The sequence below is a fragment of the Ranitomeya variabilis genome, chromosome 2, assembly GCF_051348905.1.
Source record: "Ranitomeya variabilis isolate aRanVar5 chromosome 2, aRanVar5.hap1, whole genome shotgun sequence".
Classification (NCBI taxonomy): Eukaryota; Metazoa; Chordata; class Amphibia; order Anura; family Dendrobatidae; genus Ranitomeya; species Ranitomeya variabilis.
Window position 1 is genome coordinate 219914745 of NC_135233.1, and position 19362 is coordinate 219934106.

At 44.8% G+C, this 19362-nt stretch overlaps 1 protein-coding gene across 6 annotated transcripts; it reads right to left on the reverse strand.

Annotated features, from left to right (window-relative positions):
- Positions 1 to 12569: 12569 nt before the first annotated feature.
- NAA10 (N-alpha-acetyltransferase 10, NatA catalytic subunit) lies at positions 12570 to 18724 on the reverse strand. Of its 6 annotated transcripts, none has more exons than XM_077283658.1 (9): positions 18510 to 18630; positions 17913 to 18011; positions 17287 to 17345; positions 16761 to 16806; positions 16138 to 16253; positions 15897 to 15941; positions 15027 to 15111; positions 14737 to 14822; positions 12570 to 12999 (listed from the first exon to the last, which is right to left on the reverse strand). In XM_077283658.1, exons 1-9 carry the CDS (start codon positions 18546 to 18548, stop codon positions 12993 to 12995), a joined length of 582 nt encoding a protein of 193 aa, XP_077139773.1. In that variant the 5' UTR covers positions 18549 to 18630; the 3' UTR covers positions 12570 to 12992. The 6 variants fall into 6 exon arrangements, with proteins under 6 accessions (XP_077139773.1, XP_077139769.1, XP_077139771.1 ...); XM_077283654.1 differs by lacking the exon at positions 18510 to 18630 and adding an exon at positions 18144 to 18299; XM_077283656.1 differs by lacking the exon at positions 14737 to 14822 and having other exon boundaries at positions 18619 to 18724.
- Positions 18725 to 19362: the final 638 nt, after the last annotated feature.

Genomic DNA, 19362 nt, shown 5'->3' on the forward strand with positions numbered 1-19362 from the left:
GAAGTATTTACGTGCCACGTATTTTTCAGTGCCTGAAATACGTGGCACTGAAATACGTGGCACTGAAATATACGTTTATATACGTATATACGTATATAAGTGCCACGATATTTCAGTGGCCACGTATATAAGTGCCACGTATTTAAGTGCCACGTATTTAAGTGCCGCGTATTTAAGTGCCACGTATTTAAGTGCCACGTATTTAAGTGCCACGTATTTAAGTGCCACGTATTTACGTGCCACGTATTTACGTGCCACGTATTTTTCAGTGCCTGAAATACGTGGCACTGAAATACGTGGCACTGAAATACGTGGCACTGAAATACGTGGCACTGAAATATTGTGGCACTGAAATATTGTGGCACTGAAATATCGTGGCACTTAAATACGTGGCACTTAAATACGTGGCACTTAAATACGTGGCACTTATATACGTGGCACTTATATACGTGGCACTTATGACTGTCAGAAAATGTTCAGTAAACGGTTAGGGGTAGGGTTTCAAGTAGAATTGGGGAGTTTCCACTGTTCAGGCACATCAGGGGCTCTCCAAACGCGACATGGCGTCCAATCTCAATTCCAGCCAATTCTGCGTTGAAAAAGTAAAACAGTGCTCCTTCCCTTCCGAGCTCTCCCGTGCGTCCAAAAAGGGGTTTACCCCAACATATGGGGTATCAGCGTACTAGGGACAAATTGAACAACAACTTCTGGGGTCCAAGTTCTCTTGTTATCCTTGGGAAAATAAAAATTTGGGGGGCTAAAAATCATTTTTGTGGGAAAAAAAATATGTTTTATTTTCACGGCTCTGCGTTGTAAACTGTAGTGAAACACTTGGGGGTTCAAAGTTCTCACAACACATCTAGATAAGTTCCTTGGGAGGTCTAGTTTCCAATATGGGGTCACTTGTGGGGGGTTTGTACTGTTTGGGTACATCAGGGGCTCTGCAAATGCAACGTGACGCCTGCAGACCAATCCATTTAAGTCTGCATTCCAAATGGCGCTCCTTCCCTTCCGAGCTCTGTCATGCGCCCAAACAGTGGTTCCCCCCCACATAGGGGGTATCAGCGTACTCAGGACAAATTGGACAACAACTTTTAGGGTCCAATTTATCCTGATACCCTTGTGAAAATACAAAACTGGGGGCTAAATTTCATTTTTGTGAAAAAAAAAAAAATTATTTTCACGGCTCTGCGTTATAAACTGTAGTGAAACACTTGGGGGTTCAAAGTTCTCACAACACATCTAGATAAGTTCCTTGGGGGGTCTAGTTTCCAATATGGGGTCACTTGTGGGGGGTTTGTACTGTTTGGGTACATCAGGGGCTCTGCAAATGCAACGTGACGCCTGCAGACCAATCCATTTAAGTCTGCATTCCAAATGGCGCTCCTTCCCTTCCGAGCTCTGTCATGCGCCCAAACAGTGGTCCCTCCCCACAAATGGGGTATCAGCGTACTCCAGACAAATTGGACAACAACTTTTGGGGTCCAATTTATCCTGATACCCTTGTGAAAATACAAAACTGGGGGCTAAAAATTCATTTTTGTGAAAAAAAAAAATAATTTTTATTTTCACGGCTCTGCGTTATAAACTGTAGTGAAACACTTGGGGGTTCAAAGCTCTCAAAACACATCTAGATAAGTTCCTTAGGGGGTCTACTTTCCAAAATCGTGTCACTTGTGGGGGGGTTTAATGTTTAGGCACATCAGGGGCTCTCCAAACGCAACATGGCATCCCATCTTAATTCCAGTCAATTTTGCATTGAAAAGTAAAATAGCGCTTCTTCCCTTCTGAGCTCTGCTATGCGCCCAAACAATGGTTTACACCCAAATATGGGGTATCGTCGTACTCAGGACAAATTGCACAAAAACTTTTGTGGTCTAATTTCTTCTCTTACCCTTGGGGAAATAAAAAAATGGGGGTGAAAAGATCATTTTTGTGAAAAAATATGATTTTTTATTTTTACGGCTCTGCGTTATAAACTTCTGTGAAGCACTTGTTGGGTCAAAGTGCTCAACACACATCTAGATAAGTTCCTTAAGGGGTCTACTTTCCAAAATGGTGTCACTCGTGGGGGGTTTCAATGTTTAGGCACATCAAGGGCTCTCTAAATGCAACATGGCGTCCCATCTCAATTCCAGTCAATTTTGCATTGAAAAGTCAAATGGCGCTCCTTCCCTTCCGAGCTCTGCCCTGCGCCCAAACAATGGTTTACACCCACATATGGGGTATCAGCGTACTCAGGACAAATTGCACAACAATTTTTGCGGTCCAATTTCTTCTCTCACCCTTGGGAAAATAAAAAATTGGGGGTGAAAAGATAATTTTTGTGAAAAAATATGATTTTTTATTTTTACGGCTCTGCATTATAAACTTCTGTAAAGCACTTGTTGGGTCAAAGTGCTCGCCACACATCTAGATAAGTTCCTTAGGGGGTCTACTTTCCAAAATGGTGTCACTTGTTAGGGGTTTCAATGTTTAGGCACATCAAGGGCTCTCTAAATGCAACATGGCGTCCCATCTCAATTCCAGTCAATTTTGCATTGAAAAGTCAAATGGCGCTCCTTCCCTTCCGAGCTCTGCCCTGCGCCCAAACAATGGTTTACACCCACATATGGGGTATCAGCGTACTCAGGACAAATTGCACAACAATTTTTGGGGTCCAATTTCTTCTCTCACCCTTGGGAAAATAAAAAATTGGGGGTGAAAAGATAATTTTTGTGAAAAAATATGATTTTTTATTTTTACGGCTCTGCATTATAAACTTCTGTAAAGCACTTGTTGGGTCAAAGTGCTCACCACACATCTAGATAAGTTCCTTAGGGGGTCTACTTTCCAAAATGGTGTCACTTGTGGGGGGTTTCAATGTTTAGGCACATCAGGGGCTCTCCAAATGCAACATGGCGTCCCATCTCAATTCCAGTCAATTTTGCATTGAAAAGTCAAATGGCGCTCCTTTGCTTCCAAGCTCTGCCATGCGCCCAAACTGTGGTTTACCCCCACATATGGGGTATCAGCGTACTCAGGACAAATTGTACAACAACTTTTGGGGTCTATTTTCTCCTGTTACCCTTGGTAAAATAAAACAAATTGGAGCTGAAATAAATTTTGTGTGAAAAAAAGTTAAATGTTCATTTTTATTTAAACATTCCAAAAATTCCTGTGAAACACCTGAAGGGTTAATAAACTTCTTGAAAGTGGTTTTGAGTACCTTGAGGGGTGCAGTTTTTAGAATGGTGTCACACTTGGGTATTTTCTATCATATAGACCCGTCAAAATGACTTCAAATGAGATGTGGTCCCTAAAAAAAAATGGTGTTGTAAAAATGAGAAATTGCTGGTCAACTTTTAACCCTTATAACTCCGTCACAAAAAAAAAATGTTGGTTCCAAAATTGTGCTGATGTAAAGTAGACATGTGGGAAATGTTATTTATTAAGTATTTTGTGTGACATATGTCTGTGATTTAAGGGCATAAAAATTCAAAGTTGGAAAATTGCGAAATTTTCAAAATTTTCGCCAAATATTCGTTTTTTTCACAAATAAACGCAAGTTATATCGAAGAAATTTTACCACTAACATGAAGTACAATATGTCACGAGAAAACAATGTCAGAATCGCCAAGATCCGTTGAAGCGTTCCAGAGTTATAACCTCATAAAGGGACAGTGGTCAGAATTGTAAAAATTGGCCCGGTCATTAACGTGCAAACCACCCTCGGGGCTTAAGGGGTTAAAGTGCTCACCACACATCTAGATAAGTTCCTTAAGGGGTCTAGTTTCCAAAATGGTGTCATTTGTGGGGGGTCTCCACTGTTTAGGCACATCAACGGCTCTCCAAACGTGACATGGCGTCCGATCTCAATTCCAGCCAATTCTGCATTGAAAAAGTCAAACGGTGCTCCTTCACTTCCAAGCTCTGCGGTGCGCCCAAACAGTGGTTTACCTCCACATATGTGGTATCGACGTACTCAGGAGAAATTGCACAACAACTTTTGTGGTCTAATTTCTCTTGTTACCCTTGTGAAAATAAGAATTTGTGGGCGAAAAAATCATTTTTGTGAAAACAAATGCGATTTTTTATTTTCACGGCTCTACGTTATAAACTTCTGTGAAGCACTTGGGGGTTCAAATTGCTCACCACACATCTAGATAAGTTCCTTAAGGGGTCTAGTTTCCAAAATCGTGTCACTTGTGGGGGGCTTCCACTGTTTAGGCACATTAGGGGCTCTCCAAACGCGACATGGCGTCCGATCTCAATTCCAGCCAATTCTGCATTGAAACAGTCAAACGGTGCTCCTTCACTTCCAAGCTCTGCGGTGCGCCCAAACAGTGGTTTACCTCCACATATGGGGTATCGGCGTACTCAGGAAAAATTGCACAACAAAATTTGTGGTTAAATTTCTGTTTTTACACTTGTGAAAATTAAAAAAAATGGTTCTGAAGTAAAATGTTTGCAAAAAAAAGTTAAATGTTCATTTTTTTCTTCCACATTGTTTCAGTTCCTGTGAAGTACGTAAAGGGTTAATAAACTTCTTGAATGTGGTTTTGAGCAGCTTGAGGGGTGCAGTTTTTAGAATGGTGTCACACTTGGTTATTTTCTATCATATAGACCCCTCAAAATGACTTCAAAGGTGATGTGGTCCCTAAAAAAAACATGGTGTTGTAAAAATGAGAAATTGCTGGTCAACTTTTAACCCTTATAACTCCCTAACAAAAAAAAAAAATTGTTTCCAAAATTGTGCTGATGTAAAGTAGACATGTGGGAAATGTTATTTATGAACTATTTTTGTGACATATCTCTCTGATTTAAGGGCATAAAAATACAAAGTTTGAAAATTGCAAAATTTTAAAAATTTTCGCCATATTTCCATTTTTTTCATAAATAATCGCAAGTAATATCGAAGAAATGTTACCACTAACTTGAAGTACAATATGTCACGAAAAAACAATCTCAGAATCAGCGGGATCCGATAAAGCTTTCCAGAGTTATAACCTCTTAAAGTGACACTGGTCAGAATTGTAAAAATTGGCTCGGTCATTAAGTACCAAATTGGCTCTGTCACTAAGGGGTTAAAAAAAAATTATTTAAATAAATTTAAAAAATTACGTGGAATTTCCTACATTTTGAAAACAAGACAAGATAAAACAGACAGCTGGGGGTTGGTATTCTCAGACTGGGAAGGGGCCATGGATATTGAAACATTTGTCACCACTCAGCAATGCAACCAGATTTAGCAGAGTAGGGGCTTGTTTGGGACATAAGCATTATGGATTATCTGCACACAGGTGAGTAACTTTGATTTTTTACAATAGTATTCCCATCACCGGTCTTTAAAAATAAAATATGCCATTGGTCACGGTATATAGACGACTTGTTTTTCATTTGGATGGGGACTACGGAAGAGTGTTATCAATTTATTGAATCTTTGAATGTCAACACACAATGTTTTGCTCTCATACTCCATGTTGTCTTCTTTAGTGACTTTTTGGATCTACAGGTAATGTTTGATAATGGCTCCATTTCTACAAAACTATTTCGGAAGCCAACGGCCACCAACAGCCTGCTGGACTACAGGAGTTTTCACCCGTTACATACTAGGAATGGGGTTCCAACTGGTCAGTTTTTGCGGGTAAGAAGAAATTGTACTGCCAACAGAGACTTTCGAACGGAGGCATGGAATCTGATGGACCGTTTCAGGGAAAGGCACTACCCACGTAGAATCATCTCCATGGCGTTTCAGCGGGCCAGGGCCCACACGCAGGAGTCTCTTCTGGATACTGAGGCCAAGGTACGTGATGGTAAGCCCAGGTTCATTACCGGTTTTAATAACAATTGGGACAGCATTAAAGCCATCCTACAGATGCATTGGGGGATCCTGACCACTGATCTCAGTACTTCGGAAATAGTGGGGGAGCGACCTTTGCTTACAGCAAGGAGGGCCCCGAATTTTAGGGATCTTCTTACTAGGAGTCACTATAAGAGACAATCCACGAGAACTAATCGGGGGATTAGACTCAATGGTTCTTTTGCATGTGGTTCCTGCAACATCTGCTCCCACATGGTGGCAACTAGGGATGTCTTTACCAACCCCTTGGATGGAACAGAGCATAGGCTACAGTCTTACATCAATTGTAAAACGTCTTGCGTTATTTACGCACTGATCTGTCCATGCCAGTTGGTGTATGTGGGCCAAACGTCGCAGGAGTTGCGGCGTAGGGTCCAAAAACACTTCTCAACAATTAATTTGGCCTCGAGTGATGTTTCTAAGACACTTACCCCTGTAGTGGCCCATTTTTCGGCTCATCATGCAGGTCGTGTGTTGAACACACAAGTTGTGGGGCTGGAAAAAATTTATATTTCCAATAGGGGTGGTCCATGCAAGCCAAGTCTTTTGCGTACCGAGTCTCGTTGGATCTTCAATCTGGGTTCGGTGGCCCCAGCAGGTCTTAATGAAGAGCTCCTGTTTACCGGTTTCTTGGGATGATACCTGTTCCTTCTTTTCTCAGGTTATGGGAAAGGTTCTCGTGGGACCCTACATGTAATGTGGGGGGGTCGATCATCTCTGCTGGTTTGAATATGAAGATACCACACGGAGGGGAGGCTGGACATGTTTTCCATTTTTACCTTACTGGACAAGAGGACTCTAGTCAGGGGCCTATACTGCGTCTGGACTATATACATTGGATACCTTATGCGGCTGACTTCATGGATATATTATTTTTTTGATGTGCTATTTTTGTAGCATGTCGGGTGACACCTTGGACTGGATGTATTAGATACCTTATGGGGTTGATTTCATCTATTCGATAATTGTTTGAGGTGTCACCTACCAGTTGGATCATCATATATATGGTTGGTATTACTATTGACGGCTTCTATAAGCTGTAGATGTTGGCTCATGGGGTTTTTTGCCACCTTTATATAGGGGGGACCTCTTTCTCTATGTCATATGTTCCTGGCATCTTGGGGGCCATGGACACCAGGTTCCGTTGGCCCATTGAACCACGTTCTTTACCAGGGTCCTCGTTCTCTGTAGGTTCTTACCCTTACTACTCTCCGTGGTACTCCCTTTCTGGGTTGTTCTTGTCCACATAGGATTGAGGCCATGTTCCAAGTAATCATGTGTTGTTTTTGTTGGGTGGGTCTCTTGGGTGAGTGTGCAATACCTAAATCGGCCTTATTAGGGGTCTTGTGCAATAAACTATTGGGTATTACCCTTTTAAATATTGTGGATGTGACTTCTTATGTTTTCAAATTCAATAATAAAGATGTTTCTATAGCACATGCTTATTATGGCATTATGTGTATTTTTGTTTTTGTTATGTTTAAATGATAACCGTATGAGTATACCCCCGAGGGTTGAATGTTGTATGTATGGATTTGAATGTACCTTTATATTTTGTGGGTTCGTATATTGTATTTCATGCATTGACATATTGGGCTTTCCACAAGGGGTCACTGTTATTATTATTATTATTCATTTTTATAGCGCCATTTATTCCATGGCGCTGTACATGTGAAATACGGGGCAAATATAGACAAATACATTAGACATGAGCAAAAAAAAACAAGGCACACGGGTACATAAGGAGGGAGGACCCTGCCCGCGAGGGCTCACAATCTGCAGGGGATGGGTGATGATACACTAGGAGAGGGCAGAGCTGGTTGTGCGGCGGTTCAGTAGGTTCAGATCACTGCAGGCTGTAGGCTTGTCGGAAGAGGTGAGTCTTCAGGTTCTTTTTGAAAGTTTCTATGGTAGGCGAGAGTCTGATGTGCTGGGGTAGAGAGTTCCAGAGTATGGGGGAAGCACGGGAGAAGTCTTGGATGCGGTTGTGGGAAGAAGAGATGAGAGGGGAGTAGAGAAGGAGGTCTTGAGAGGATCGGAGGTTGCGTGTTGGTAGGTACCGGGAGATCATGTCACAGATGTATGGAGGAGATAGGTTGTGGATGGCTTTGTAGGTCATTGTGAGGGTTTTGAACTGGAGTCTCTGGGCAATAGGAAGCCAGTGAAGGGCTTGGCATAGGGGAGAGGCTGGGGAATAGCGGGGAGACAGGTAGATTAGTCGAGCAGCAGAGTGTAGGATGGATTGGAGTGGTGCCAGAGTGCTAGAGGGGAGTCCAGAGAGTAGGAGGTTGCAGTAGTCGAGGCGGGAGATGATAAGGGCATGCACTAGTGTTTTTGTGGTGTCACGGTCAAGGAATGCGCGGATCCGTGAAATGTTTTTGAGTTTGAGGCGGCAGGAGGAGGCAAGGGCTTGGATATGTGGCTTGAAAGAGAGGGCAGAGTCGAGGATCACCCCGAGGCACCGGGCGTGTGGGACTGGGGAAAGTGAGCAGCCATTGACATTGATGGATAGGTCTGGTGGAGGGGTAGAGTGAGATGGGGGAAAGATGATGAATTCTGTTTTGTCCAAGTTCAGTTGTAGAAAGCGAGCAGAAAAGAAGGCTGAAATAGCAGACAGACAGTGCGGGATTTTGGTAAGTAAGGAGGTGAGGTCAGGTCCGGATAGGTAGATCTGCGTGTCATCAGCATAGAGATGGTACTGCATACCGTGGGATTCTATGAGCTGTCCCAGACCGAAGGTGTAGATGGAGAAGAGTAGGGGTCCTAGAACAGAGCCTTGAGGAACACCGACTGACAAGGGGCGAGGTGAGGAGGTGGTGTGGCGGAGGGAGACACTGAATGTCCGATCTGTCAGATATGATGAGATCCAGGAAAGGGCCAAGTCTGTGATGCCAAGAGATGAGAGGATTTGTAGCAGAAGGGAGTGGTCCACAGTGTCAAAGGCAGAAGACAGGTCCAGGAGAACGAGGACAGAGTAGTGTCGCTTGTTCCTGGCAGTTAGTAGGTCATTGGTGACTTTAGTTAGGGCAGTTTCAGTTGAGTGATGGGAACGGAAGCCAGATTGTAATCAATCAAAGAGGGAGCAGGAGGAGAGGTTATTGTTGAACTATTATGTACCCCCTATTAGGGGTACTGTTTTGGGAATACAAGGGATTATTCTATCCCTAAACAGTGGGGGTATGGATTTATCATTGGAAATTTCCCCTAGGTACAACCATCTCTTCTTCCTTTCCCCCCCTGGCATCCTATACAGTCAGCTTACTGGGTCCCGGGCTGTTTCGATGGGTAACACTTTATCAGCCACGCATACGCATCTATGGCGCACCTATTTACTTATTATCTCTGTTGGTGCAGTTGTGTCTATCTGGCGCTGCATATTTGATGGTCCGGGCTGCGCATGCGCAGCTTGCAGCGAAGTCAGCCTCCGGCCAGGCTTCTGTTGCTCTTTCCAGCTGTTCATCAGGTTCATTTCACGCATGCGCATTTATGGCGCATCTACTTGTTTTCCTGGCTCGTACAGGCGCTCTATTAGGCGCATGCGCAGCTTGAAGTGATGCCGACTTCCGCCCAGGCTGCTCCTATCTTCACCGGCTGTCTATCAGGTTTAGTACTTTCTCAGCTGTATTTAAACAAGGTTTGGCAAGTACACCACTACGTCCCCTGATGGAGCCCTATTGTGAGGACGATACCCGTGGGGCCGCGTTCCTTGGTCAGTTCCGACCTGCATATGGGGACTTTGTTCCCCGGCTAATTTTAGGTTTCGGGTAACTTACCTTTGGACCTTCGTGGACTTCTTATGGGCTATTCTATTCCACTGCATACTTATTGCGGTTAGGTTCCTTGGCAGACTTATTTCTAACTGCCTGAAATTTATTTTGGGTAATGTATATGTGAAAAATGCATTGTTTTCTCTAGCCCCATGGCCAATGGGTATATATATATATATATATATATATACTGTGTATATATATATATATATATATATATATATATATAGGATATTTTGCAGGCACTGTATTACATATTGAATTGTCATATGTCATATTAATGGACCAAGTTTTGATGTGTTTTGTTTTTAATTATGTTTTATATTTGTGTGGCGTGTTAAAAAAAACCTTGTTCTTTATATTTGGTATATTTATGTAATATATTCTCGTGGTGTGCATCATTGTAGTGGTATCTTTTCTTGTTTTGCTGTATTGTCTGCCACTTTTTGCACCCCGAGTTGGATCTATTTCACCCTATAGTAGTGCGCTCGGTGTCTCTCCTTTTTTGCTAACATCCATGTGTCTGCTCAAACTGTCAAAAACAGACTGCATGAAAGTGGTATGAGGGCCTGACTTCCACACCGTGCAGGACGCTTGGCATTTGCCACAGAACACCAAGATTGACAGACTCGACATTGGCACTCTGTGTTCTTCACGGATGAGAGCAGGTTCACACTGACCACGTGACAGAGTCTGGAGACGCCGTGGAGAGCAATCTGCTGCCTGCAATATCCTCCAGCATAACCGGTTTGGCAGTGGGTCAGTAATGGTGTGGGGTGGCATTTCTTTGGAGGGCCGCACAGCCCTCCATGTGCTCGCCAGAGGTAGCCTGACTGCCATTAGGTACCGAGATGAGATCCTCAGACCCCTTGTGAGACCATATGCTGGTGCGGTTGGCCCTGGGTTCCTCCTAATGCAGGACAATGCCAGACCTCATGTGGCTGGAGTGTGTCAGCAGTTCCTGCAAGATGAATGCATTGAAGCTATGTACTGGCCCGCCCGTTCCCCTGACCTGAATCCGATTGAGCACATCTGGGACATCATGACTCGCACCGTCCACCAACGTCACGTTGCACCACAGACTGTCCAGGAGTTGGTGGATGCTTTAGTCCAGGTCTGGGAGGAGATTCCTCAGGAGACCATCCGATGCCTCCTCAGGAGCATGCCCAGGCATTGTAGAGAGGTCATACAGGCACGTGGAGGCCACACACACTACTGAGCATCATTTCCTTGTCATGAGGCATTTCCACTGAAGTTGGATCAGCCTGTAACTTCATTTTCCACTTTGATTTTGAGCATCATTCCAACTCCAGACCTCCGTGGGATATTAGTTGTGATTTACATTGATCATTTTTATGTTTTATTGTTCTCAACACATTCCACTATGTAATGAAGATTTGCAACTGGAATATTTCATTCAGTGATATCTAGGATGTGGTATCGTACTGATCCCTTTACTTTTGTTAGGCAGTGTATTATATATATATATATATATAATTGGTGTTCACAGATTGAACAGAACTAATGCTAAGTAAAAGCAGGCGGTTCCTGAACTCGTCCGGTATGTAATTTGCAGGCTTGGCCGGACCATGTGAACGCAGCCTTACTTATACGTCCATCCTTCATGTCCGTGCTTTTTTTTTTTTTATATATACTGTAGAACATGTCATATTATAATCCATAGGGCTGTTCATGTGTTGGGGGAGGAAGTCGGTCTGGACCAATTGTCCACAAGAAAAAAAAAGATAAGGAGACGTGTCCATCTTTTATCTCATTTGCAGATCAATCTCGCCCATGAAAGTGAATGGGGATCTGAAAGAAGATGAATAGTGCGTGTCACCTGAGCGCTGGGCATTATTTACTGTTTAATGGGAAATATATATATTTTTTCTTCTGCATGAGAACAACAGATGCCACAGTGATGTCAAAAACTGAGCCATGGATGAAAATCAGATCCAACACACTGATGCTTTTATCGTAAGCAGTAAAAAAAACAAAACATGAAGTCTGAATGAGGCTTTAAAGGGAACCTGTTCATGCTGTCTGACCTACGGCCCGCATGAACCAGAGACATTGCAGCCAGGTATAACTTACCCTAAAATGCCGCACCAGCCCGGACTACAGGGAGAGACCACTGGTCTTGCCCTGACCCACAATGGATCTCCCCGCTCCACATGATTGACAGGTCTCCCCCCATGTGTGTACATTCATGGGGAAGCAGGCAGGGAGAAATGTGTAGAGTAAAGACACTGGCGACTATGTGTCCCGACGGTCAATGGCCGCAGCGTTACACAAATGTTTTCGGTCGCTGTTAAATTTCACCTTAAAGGAGTTTTCCAATCATATTATTACCAATCCCCCAGCAGCCAATGTGCCGTCTTTGTCCCGGTCTCCCCGAGCTCTTTGTAGTGATGATGTATTGACACAATAAAAGCCAGTGACTGGCTGTAGCGGTCACATCATATCAGAGGGGCACAGGAGCAGCATTGCATTGGTATTTATCTTTTTGTATTTTTTCATAACATTGTAGGTAAAAAAAAAAAATCACGGGGGTTTTAACATTCACTAATCTATATTTACATGCATCTTTATGGACGCTTTAATATTTAAAGGGGCACTCCACTTTGCACAAACTTCTACTGCTTAGGTGAAAACGCTTCAATTTTCCGTGTTTTAGCTGCACCATGTTTTCTCCATTCAAACCTAAATTCTAAATCTGCCGATTTCCCTGTAACCGGCGGCATAAATGCTGTTCGGTCACGTGTGTGACAGCGCGCAGGAGCTGATCTGCTGTCTGTTTCCAAGGACTACCCAGACAAAGCCACTGATCAGACTGAACAGATAAAACTGCTCGAAAGCAAACTAAAACTAAATGCTCAAATCGTAAGCAGATGCATTAAAGTGGAGTTACCCTTAAATTCTGTGTATGAAAATGGAATCTGGCGCTAGGAACTGCGATGTTATCTGATCAGAGACTTTAATATCCTTTAGTATTTACAGATCTGTCTTGGTTTCGGGCCGTGGTTTCTAGTCAATTATGTTCACGTTATGGAGAGCTGGGAAGGATTGAAGCGTAGAAGCAGAGCAAGTGCGGGAAGTAAACTGCAGGTAGGTGGGAGCCCCAATGTGCGGACGTCGCCCCTAGGAGGCTGAGTCTGAAGCCTCGGAGCTGTCCTTCACGTCGGTACTCTCTGTGGCCTCGCTGACTTCGCTGACATCTTTGCTGTCGCCGCTGTCCTCGGTACCGTCGCGCTTGCCGGTGTTGCTCAGACACTTCTCATCGCGGCAGCAGTCGCCCACGTGTCCAGATCGATTGTCGGATTTATTCTGTATGGAGCTCAGCGGCTGTGGCCGACTTTTATCTCTCAGCTCCATCTGTTTCCTCAGTTGCTGTAAAGACAGAAAATGATGAAGAGTCATCTACTATCTGCTACATACAGAGACATCTAACGGCTTCCTCGCCCCCACAATGTATTACCCGGACCACCACTGACTTCAAAGGTCGCTGTATGATGCAGCATCTCATGTTACTTAGTAAGCGATGATCACTTAACGATTGCTGGGGGTCCGACCTAAATATTTTCTTAGGTGCTGCGTCCAGCCACTCTCTGCACACAGAGACTATTTCAAATGCCATCACTTTCTAAGGTGAAAAGAGGATTTTTGGTACTCACCGTAAAATCTTTCTCGGAGTTTTCATTGAGTGATACAGGAAACCATAAACATCTGCTGCTACCTGGAGGATGACACTTAAGATACTTCTTCAAAGGCGTTGTTCATGTTTGTCTTCAAAATCTGCAGTCACTCTATGCGACGGCAGACTTGCGCATTCCCACATTGCATGCTGTCAGGATTTTCCAGTGCTGGGAGGCAACTGTGACTGCAAAGATATTGCATACTCTCGGACACATTTCGACTAGAAGTGCGCACGTCTAGTTGGAATGTGGACGGGAATAGCCAGATGCCATACTTGCAGTCACATAATCGTCTTCTCCAAGTGCCGGAGAATTCTGCCAAAGTTTGCTGTGTGGATTCACAAGTCTGAGGACACAGATTTTGGGCAAACTTGGACAACCCCTTTAAGAAAAGTCAACTCCTCCCCAACAGGCTACACCAAGCTTGCCAACACCCAGCTAGTCAGTTTAGCTTACAGTCACGTAGCTGCTTTTCCTGTGTCTCCCAATGAAGTGTCCAAGACAATTACAATAAGATCTCTTTTTGAAGCTTTAACAAACCTTCCCATATGCATGCACCTAGGTCAGGTGATTACTTCCCATTAAAATAGTAATCACATCTCCTATCGTCAGGAACGCACCGCTCATCTGCCTCCTTTCTTTCCTGGGAGGGGGCAGTGTGCTCCTAATGATGGACAGTTCGGACCAGCAGCATGAGAGGCAGGGGGATGGTGTGCTCCTGATGATGGACAATTCGGACCAGCAGCATGAGAGGCAGTGGAGCGGTGTGCTCGTGACTATGGACAGTTCGGGCAAGCAGCATGAGAGGCAGGGGAGCGGTGTGCTCCTGATGGACAGTTCGGGCCAGCAGCATGAGAGGCAGGGGAGCGGTGTTCTCGTGACTATGGACAGTTCAGGCCAGCAGCATGAGAGGCAGGGGAGCGGTGTGCTCCTGATGGACAGTTCCGGCCAGCCGCATGAGGCAGGGGAGCGGTGTGCTCCTGATGGACAGTTCGGACCAGCAGCATGAGAGGCAGGGGAGTGGTATGCTCCTGATGACGGACAATTGTGCAATCTCAGGGGCAGCATTGGAGAAGAGCGGGGAAATGACAGCTGGCCAGATTAAGCCTCGCACCTAGCCTAGGAAAGTGTCCACCTCTGACATCAGACTGACATGGTGGCCAATAACCTAGGAGGAACGAGCAGTAAAATTAAAAATCTCTCCTTTGAGAACGGAGAGAATTTTTAAGCGCAGTTAAATTGTCAAACTATTTGTTTTAACGAGCACTTAGCAGTTTTACCCATTTAACAGGATGAAACAGCCCAAACCATTATTGACAGACAGAATGAACATCTACAAAATAACTGTGTAAATATGCAGCATTACTTATTTTCAGCTGCATTAATAATTCTGAAGGCTTCAGAGCTAAAATCTCCCAGAATTCCTTACTACCTGATTGGCTGCTGACAATTTGTCCCGTGGAGAGTCTTTACACCGGGCGTTGCATCGTTATCTGATGTAGGAGGAATGAGCAGCCCCTAGGTAAAGTTGTTAGGGATAAGTCTGATGGCAACGACATTCAGCAGAATTATGAATACAGCTCTTGACTATGATACGGGGTAATAGTCGCACTGTATTGGATGCGGACACGCATGTCTCATGATAGGAATTCAAGGCTCTAGTGCTGAAAGCCCCGTTGTACAATTCCACATCCCATACGCTGACGCACCCCACCGCCTCACCTCTTCAGCCATCTGGGTCAGATCCCGCTTCATGGCGTACGCATCTTCACCATCAGCGTAGTACTTGGGCTCCACTTCACTGATTCTGTACAGGAATACAGACGCTAGGTGAACTGCATAAGAAGCCTCCAGAAAACGGCCCCTGCACCCTATTAGAACGGACCACGTGTAATATTACAACTCCCCTGCGGAGGGGGCCACTGTCGTTCTTGGGATTGGCAGAGCTCCCAGTGGTCAGACCAACCTCACATTGTTGGCATACCCCAGGTATATCTGCACAGCGTTGAATGCAGACGCTGAAAAAAAGTCAAATGAGCGGGTGTTGGCCATTTCCAAACTGTTGAGATGGGTAGCGCAAGCTTGCTAGCTATAAAAAAAAAAAAAAAAAAAAAAAAAAGAAGGGCTAAAGGGGTCTTCAGGTTTCGGAAAACTCATCTCCCAGCTGCAATCCATAAAAAAAGCAAGCAAATAGCTGTTTTCACACTCTTCCCAGGTCCAGCACCGCTGCCCTCAGTGTTATTGTAAGCCAGTGAGCTCAGGGACTCTGCGCAAGTAGGCGGCATGAGTCTCTCAGAGCTGCTGAAATCAATGACTGGCAGCAGCGCTGTGGACATGACATCTTCAAAGTAGGGGACTCAGTGATTGACCCAGGGAGGAAGAATAAAGCAAAAATATATAGATTTAAAAAATGAAAAAAATTACAGCTGGGGGACATGTTTTCTGAACCTGGAAAACTGCTTTAAGCCACTTTTCATACAGATTTCAATAGGGGGCTTGGAAATGGCCGAATCCGCTCCTGTGGCCGTTTTCAGCTCCAGTATTCGATCTAGGAAGATTTTTGGGATAATAAAAAGAAGAAGAGGTACTTACTGGAAATTCAGTGTGTTGGAATATAAATGCAGAGCCGCCCGATTGCTGTAAAGTGAAATCACAAAGAGATGAAATGGACACAAAACCCTCCAGCCTCCGACTCTTATGGCGAGACACCATTCACAACGCACCAATACTTCTCCATTGGCTTTGGCGGGTTTTTTTCCGACAACAACCCCCCCCCCTTCCACTGATACTTTCTTTGGAGGTGAAGAAATCTCAAAATTCCCCCGTATCTTACCTTTTCCGCACATGTAAAGACACATATTTGGCGTTGAAGTTTTCGATCATTGCTCTGGACGCCTGGTCCATCAGCTTCTGAGCCAGCCCGAGTCTTCTGTGTGAGCGCTTAACAGCCTGGGCAAAGGCAACCACTGATTAGCACATCCGTCCCATACAACAGAGGGGATGTCCACCACTGGGACACTGATGACCAGCTATAAGGGTCTGTTCACACAAGAGTTTATTTTACATGGATTTTGAAGCAGATCCGCAGCAAAGAACATTTGAAGTGTCTTTTGTGTGGATCCATTTCTACATAGATTCTATGTGACCATTCAGTAAGAACAGCTCAGCTCGGTGCAGTCTGCAGAATCCGTCCTCGGGTACTGCGGCTCAGCTTCTATGGCAATGCATAGGTGCTGAGATGCAGAACCCAGCACAGGGTATGCAGCCGCACCGTTCCGGCTCTGTACACTGATTATTTCTGGCTGAAAACAGCTGACCGGAGGGGAAGATGGCCCCATACCAATCTGAAATGTATGCCCATATCCCATAGATAGATCATCAATATACAAGTAGTGGCCAAACCCCTTTAAATTTCAGACTAATGTGCAGACATGACTAACAAAAAGGTTCACTTACTAATGAGGTGATATGGCCGTGAGGGACATCATCTGGATCTTCCTCCCTGCACAAGAGAAGAGATAAAGCATCAGGAATTGTTTCAGATTCAGGTCTAGAATCTTTATCCCAATATAAAATTACAGCTAAAGGGATCCTCTCATCTTTAAAGATCTCAGAGCAAGCGTCCTCACTAGTAGCAACAATGTACTGCATCCCAAAAAGTAGATGCCTTTATGAGAAGACTTTGGAAGCATTGATATGAAGTGGCGCTCCATTCACTGACTATATGTCTGGTGCAGATAGAAGAGCACAGTACCAAGCTATCTCCGTCACTGCGCAGTGGCGCTCCATTCACTGACTATGAGTCTGGTGCAGATAGCTGGTACTACGCTCTTCTATCTCCGTCACTCTGCAGTGGCGCTCCATTCACTGACTATAAGTCTGGAGCAGATAGCTGGTGCTGCACTCTTCTATCTCCGTCACTCACGTATACATTGATAAAGCAGCAGTGCAGATTCGTGACAGTCACTCTAATCAAACTCACATTTTTGCCAGGACATAACCAACAATTTTTCCGTTTTCATCTTCGGCGATGTACGACAACTGCGAGGGGAGAGAAAAATTAAGGAAACGTTAGAAGCGGGAAAACTCTGGGATCGCTCATAATAATGAAAAAAAGGAAAAAAATCTGAGTATCGGCAACTAATCTGCAAACACCTGTGACACAAGTCTCTGTATACAGGAGACGCTTACTACCCCCCCCCCCCACCACCACCACACACACCTGCCGGGTCCAAGTCCCACCTTATAGGACACATTCTATAGAGAACAAGCCAAACTTTTTCAGGCAAAGCCATATTTACATGGGGCTGATTTCTTCCCATAAATGACTATATACACAGGTCTGTTATGGTCTATGGGGCTTCTGAGCTCAGCGATCGGCTTTTTCCGTCTGTTCCATAGAGTCCTGTTGGGGCTAACGATTGCCTGTACTGAAGATCGCTGCGGCTCCGAGCATCGGACCCCCGCCAAGCAGTTCCAGACCCATCCACCATGGAACAAGATTACACCCGACAAGGGAAAGTGCTGCTTGTGTGCAGGGTCCGGCCCGGCGCCCCTCCAGCAGCAGCCACGTTTCGGGTCAGATGGGGACATCCGCAGTCCACGCACCTGCGGCCAGGACAGTCCGTGGTAGAAGTAGTACTTCATCTGATAGTTCTCCGGCAGGCACAGCAGATTGCAGTGCTGCATATTCATCAGGTCCTCGGGCTGCAGAAAAAAGGGGGTAAAGCAATTAGTGATGGAAAACAGACCACAGTGAGCGATACGGACCCCCAAGTCCCCGATACTGGGGGAGGCCGTCAATAATACAGATGTGGACGGCTCCTTTACTGAACGTACACAGATCCTGATACCTGAGGGGCAGCGACCCCCTTTCACGGCCGGCAGCTGTGCAGACAACTGCGGCTCATCCCCATTAAAGTGAATGGGACCAAAACAACGAAGGTCCACAGCGCTGAACGGCCATGGCCGCCCCTTCATGCTCAGGACAGTAGAGCAACTGGTCACTGTGGAATTGCCCTTTATGCACTTGCCTGGTGACGTCATCACAGGCCGCAGTGCATGCTGGGAATCCGCCCTTGATTCTTCCCCTGTCCTCCTATAACGCCATCTACGGGGGGGACTACAAATGCCAAAAAGCCCTTCCCTTTCCATCACAACACCCAGCCCAAAGCACCATGGGGAATTCAGCCATAATCCCCTCACCCCAACTACATATTCACACGCTCGGTAAGTGACAGCCATTTCTTCCGAAAGAACCCACGTCTCCAGGCTGAGCCCCAGCACCCCGCATGATAAATGCACCCCCGGTTACCCGTGCGTTTCGGATATTCATGGCGCAGGTCTCGGGAGCAGCACGTTCTTTTTCGCACAGGCGCAGAAGCGATTTAGCCGCACAACCAATCACAAACTAGTTGCCATGACCGGAAGCCAATCAGATAGCGAGTAGTGTAGACGCTTGCTGTCTGGAAGCTGAGCCAATCAGAGCTCCTGTTATGTTGATTGACTCTTGGATTAACCAATGAATTCAGTGTAGGCGGGCCTAGTGCAGTTGATTGACATATCGGTAAGACAAGGGTTGGTTGTGCTAGCACTTAGCTGATATTGAGCAGCAGGGGGAGATTCCAGCGTTGGGGAGAATTTAATGATTTTTTTTTAATTGTTATTATTTTTGTAATGCATGTATTTGGGGACAAAAAAAAATTTTTGCAATTTTTTTTTGCAACAGAGTTTTAAAAAAAAAAAGAAAAAGTCAGAAGAGTTAGCCAGGAGCTCGCTGATAGATTCTCAGTTGACTCATTCAGCAGCCAGCCATAGACAGTGCAACACAGCAGCTATAGGAGGCAGGAGACGGTGTTTTTTTGAGGTTTTGGAAGATTCCCTTTACTATAATATGTAACGTACTGAAACGGAGGGGAAAAAAAGCGAAAAGCAGGAGGAATTTTGGCCTTGAGATTTTTTTTTTTCCTTTTCAGTGTTAATTATTATTATTGTCGTTATTAATTTCTTTATTTTGAATCATTTGAATTTTTATTAGGGTTTTTTTTTTTAACCCCTT